Source organism: Mangifera indica, chromosome 4, assembly GCF_011075055.1.
Source record: "Mangifera indica cultivar Alphonso chromosome 4, CATAS_Mindica_2.1, whole genome shotgun sequence".
Classification (NCBI taxonomy): Eukaryota; Viridiplantae; Streptophyta; class Magnoliopsida; order Sapindales; family Anacardiaceae; genus Mangifera; species Mangifera indica.
Window position 1 is genome coordinate 9,899,726 of NC_058140.1, and position 4,512 is coordinate 9,904,237.

Genomic DNA, 4,512 nt, shown 5'->3' on the forward strand with positions numbered 1-4,512 from the left:
TGTTATCATTCTTAACTTGAAATCAGAAAAAAGGAAGAAGGGGTAAAAGTGAAAGGAAAGAAAAATAAGTGAGTTTTTATATAATTCACATTTTTAAAGAGTTTATTTTTTTAATTTTTCTCATTCATGATTATATGATTATTTTGAAAAATAAATAAAATTATAATTTTGCTTTTTAACACAATGTTAAGTTTTTTTTTTCATTAAGCTTGATTTTGGGTTTTAAAAAAGTATTATTTATATTATCTAAGGATGGAAAAGTCTTTTTAAGCCAATCCTTGTGCTAAAATATAATTTACTCTATTAAAAATGTCTGTAAATCTAAATAATTTAATTGAAAACGTAGGGATGAAATTGTCATTATACCGTTAATACTATCCCGTTCCCATCCGTCCATCCTCCGACATGCGACACGCAACAGTCAACTCAACGTCATTTTTATATATTTATTTATTTAAATAAAATAAAATAAAATCCACTCAAAAACTCCAGCAAGAACCAGAACCAGATTCTATGTTAAACCCAAATCAAATCCTCATATTATCTTCAGATGTTAACTTCAATCAACAATCCATCTCAATCCCTTTGACATAGCATGCAAATTCAATCTCTCACCTCACCTTCTTCATTCCCCACTCCTTTTTTCCACTCAACAACCACTCTTTTCCCTCCAAGACCACACTGTCACTCCCCAAGTAACCTTGTTTTCAGACAAAGAATGGCTTCTGGTTCCGGGTTTAGGGTAGTTCGATCAGAAAAGGTTAATTCCTTGACCGTTTTGGACGATGATGAAAATGGGTTTCCTACTTTAATGGATTATGCGGGTAAGGGAGGACTCAACGTGGGCGATGATCTGGTGGTCTTGTTGTATCATATTCAGTATGCTTGCAAGAGAATTGCTTCTCTTGTGGCTTCTCCTTTTAACTCAAGTCTTGGTAAACAAGTTGCTGGTGGGAACATTGGCTCTGATAGGGATGCACCTAAGCCCCTTGATATTGTTTCAGTAAGTTTTCTTCTCCTGTTCTCTTTCTCTCTTTTTTGACAAGATTGTTTTCATAATTGTTTGATGCAGTTAATCTTGAAAGTTTATTGAAAGTTTGTTTATATGTAATTAACGTACAAGTCTCATGTGGTAATATCTGGATTGTAGATTTTGCTTGTAAGTATTTAATTTAGCAATTTTACAATTGAGTGAGCATTGTTCATGATTTTGGTGACTATGTGGACTGTTGGACATGTCTAACAAGTTCGTTTATCACTTAACCCCGCACGGAAAATGTACCTCTTTCATGCAATTGGACGTATAAGTTGTAACGAGATTCATGGCTTGAGAAGTAAATTTTTTGTTTTTGGCTTGTGGGTCTACTTAGAAATATAAAGTTTTTTCCCTTGTTCTTAAATTAAAACACACAATTGTTGGCTGCTTGTTGATCATGAGAATACGAAGCTCCTATTTGTTCCGAATTAAGCAGAACCTTACATGGGACAATTCTTGGAAATGCGTCTTTTTTCACCTTAATCCACATTCATTTCTATCGTTTAGGAATTAGGATCAACATTCTTGTTGTGGGCATGCTAAGGGTTTTGCCATAACTTTTATGTAATTTTGTATTATTGTAATACAAATATATTTTAATATGAATATGCCTTATTGTGAAATATTAGAAAGAACTTAGGAGATTATTTACTAATTTCTCTAGCTCTTCAACACCTATCTCAAGATCTTGTAAATACTTTGCATCTCATTTTAATGGCTAAAATATGTATCCAAAAATTTTAGGATTTCATATTTGATGCTTTTACTTGCCAAAATGAATTTATTTTTTGAGGCTTTCAATTTGATGTCACAAACATGAATAGTCCTTATGTTTTGATACCAAAAATCTACTCCACCATCAACCAAATAATTTTACAGTTAAGCATTATTGTTGTATATTTTTTTTAAAGTCATAATTGGATTGAGTTAAGGATTGGGATAATGACAAGCATGGGAATAATGATTCCAATTTGTCCTATACGGTTAATGGGAGGAAATCATAAATGTTTTCAGGTCATTACATGGCACATCCTCGTCCTTTAGGTTATGTGTTTTTAATAACACAAATTGCAGGAAGGTTTCACCTCATTCATAATCCGTTCTTGTGAGATCAATACCATTATATTCTCTCTTTCTCATAAAAAAAAGTATAAGTGAATGTATTTTTCAATGAGTATATAATCACCTCTTGTGATGACTAGCTTAGCAGCACCTTTTGTGAAGGATTCCTTAGGATGTACCTGATTGGTACATTCACACTTTGCTACATATACCAGCTCTTTGGGCCTTTTTATGCTTAATAGAGGACACTACAATTTTTATTTTTTTATGCAAATGGATGAGCCATAAAAAAATATCACTGAAGGAATAATTGTTTAATCATTATAGATATCTTTTACTCCATTGATGACAATAGTCATGGTTGATTAGATTTTCTTGAAAATTTTCTTGGCAAGTCTATGAACAAAATGGTGCCTTGGTCAATTCATAAGGTAGATTCTTATAAAAATTTGAAAGACATATCCAGCATAAGTTAAACTCATACAATGGATATTTATGTGTGAATTGTCATGGTTTGCACCATTTAGTTTTTCATACTCTATGTTGTTTGCCAGAGCAAAGTACACATATTTAAGTAGATCTTCAGAGAAAATATAGAGCCATGGATATATTGATGGAATTTTACAACAGTCTGGTTAGTTGAAATGATTAACATTAACATGTTTGATTAACGACAACCATATTCACCTTCCTTGCTGACTGTGCCATGCCCATTGTCTCCATAGCAAATTGGTTTTCTTTGCCTTACAAGACTACCAGTAAAGAAATACATCTGATGATAAAAACCTCTTCTTGTGCAGAATGAAATCATTTTGTCATCTCTTCGCCATTCTGGAAAAGTTGCAGTCATGGCTTCAGAAGAAGATGATTCTCCAATTTGGATAAATGCTGATGGCCCATTTGTGGTGGTTACAGATCCTCTTGATGGTTCCCGCAACATAGATGCCTCTATACCTACTGGAACTATATTTGGGATTTATAGGCGTCTTGTGGAACTAGATCATTTACCTGAGGAGGAGAAGGCTCAACTGAATTCACTGCAGAGTGGAAGTAGGCTTATTACTGCTGGATATGTTCTCTATTCATCAGCCACGGTCTTCTGTGTTAGCTTTGGTTCAGGAACACATGCTTTTACTCTAGATCACTCAACAGGAGATTTCATTCTTACACATCCAAACATGAAGATACCTTCTCGAGGTAATGTAATAGAATTTTAGGCTCCAAGTATCTTAAATCTGAAACGCAATTACATTGTGAAGATTAATGTGATCTTCATGACAACTATCATTAGCATAAGCAGACTGTTTTAGTAATTAGATTTTACCTGTTTCATTTAGTTGGTAATTTGAGGGAAATTGTCAGAACCTATTTATGGTAAATCTTGATTGCCTATGACTTTATTAGAAGTTCATCATAATGGTTTACATTTTCAAAAGAGTTGCTTAAGCTCTACTGACGATTGATGATACCATCCATTATCAGATTAATTAAATGTGTGCTTGTCGCAATTTCAGGGCAAATCTATTCTGTAAATGATGCACGGTACTTCGACTGGCCTGAGGGTCTAAGGAAATATATTGATAGTGTGAGACAAGGAAAAGGCAAATACCCTAAGAAATATTCAGCACGTTATGTATGTTCTTTGGTTGCTGATTTCCACCGAACTCTGTTGTATGGTGGAGTAGCAATGAATCCAAGAGACCATCTCCGTCTAGTGTATGAAGCAAATCCACTTAGTTTCCTGGTGGAGCAAGCTGGTGGAAAAGGTTCTGATGGTAAAAGTCGGATTCTATCAATTCAGCCCGTCAAGCTTCACCAAAGACTGCCTCTATTTCTGGGGAGTTCAGAGGATATTGAAGAGTTAGAAAGTTATGGAGATGTTCAACAAAAAGTAAATCCAGGTTATGAAGTTTGATGCTAATTGATACCCAAGAGTTGCGGTAAAAGTTCTCCTTCTATGTTCAATTCATTGCTTACTTCTCACCTGTGTTTGTAGAAAATCATTCCAAGTTGTCCAATTTCTTGTACAAATCCAACTTGTTCCTGTCTCTGTTACAAAGCGTGAAATGGTATTTCGAATCCGAGATGCAGAATAAAGAGTATTTCTACCTTAACCTTCTCTTAATTCCGTTTTACATGTAAAGGATGTTCCTATGTACAATGAAACACCCAAAGCTTCAAAACTTGAGCATCGTCCAGTACACTTTTTTATGATCCCATCTTCATTTACCTCTTAAACCAATCCCAATACGAGGAAATATGGTCTTCAAAATCATTATCTAGATATATATATTTTTATTATTATAACTAAGGATCTCGTCTGTATTTATTAGACGGATAAATTCGAGATACAATAATCAGACTTATAAATATTGCCTAGAATTTCACTCTATCTGGAACTCAAATTACTTTTT

General features: G+C 33.9%; 1 protein-coding gene across 1 annotated transcript; it reads left to right on the forward strand.

Annotated features, from left to right (window-relative positions):
- The first annotated feature begins 470 nt into the window (after window positions 1-470).
- On the forward strand, window positions 471-4,279 carry LOC123212904 (fructose-1,6-bisphosphatase, chloroplastic). Its single transcript, XM_044632139.1, has 3 exons — window positions 471-1,003; window positions 2,899-3,295; window positions 3,613-4,279. Exons 1-3 carry the CDS (start codon window positions 596-598, stop codon window positions 4,011-4,013), a joined length of 1,206 nt encoding a protein of 401 aa, XP_044488074.1. The 5' UTR covers window positions 471-595; the 3' UTR covers window positions 4,014-4,279.
- The last annotated feature ends 233 nt before the right edge of the window (window positions 4,280-4,512 follow it).

What these genes read in the sequence shown, in the direction of transcription:
- LOC123212904 (XM_044632139.1), top strand. Translation starts at nt 596, where the DNA reads ATGCAAATTCAATCTCTCACCTCACCTTCTTCATTCCCCACTCCTTTT. An exon ending in AGCCCCTTGATATTGTTTCA is followed by an intron (nt 1,004 to 2,898) that starts GTAAGTTTTCTT and finishes CTTCTTGTGCAG; the next exon opens with AATGAAATCATTTTGTCATC. An exon ending in CATGAAGATACCTTCTCGAG is followed by an intron (nt 3,296 to 3,612) that starts GTAATGTAATAG and finishes TCGCAATTTCAG; the next exon opens with GGCAAATCTATTCTGTAAAT.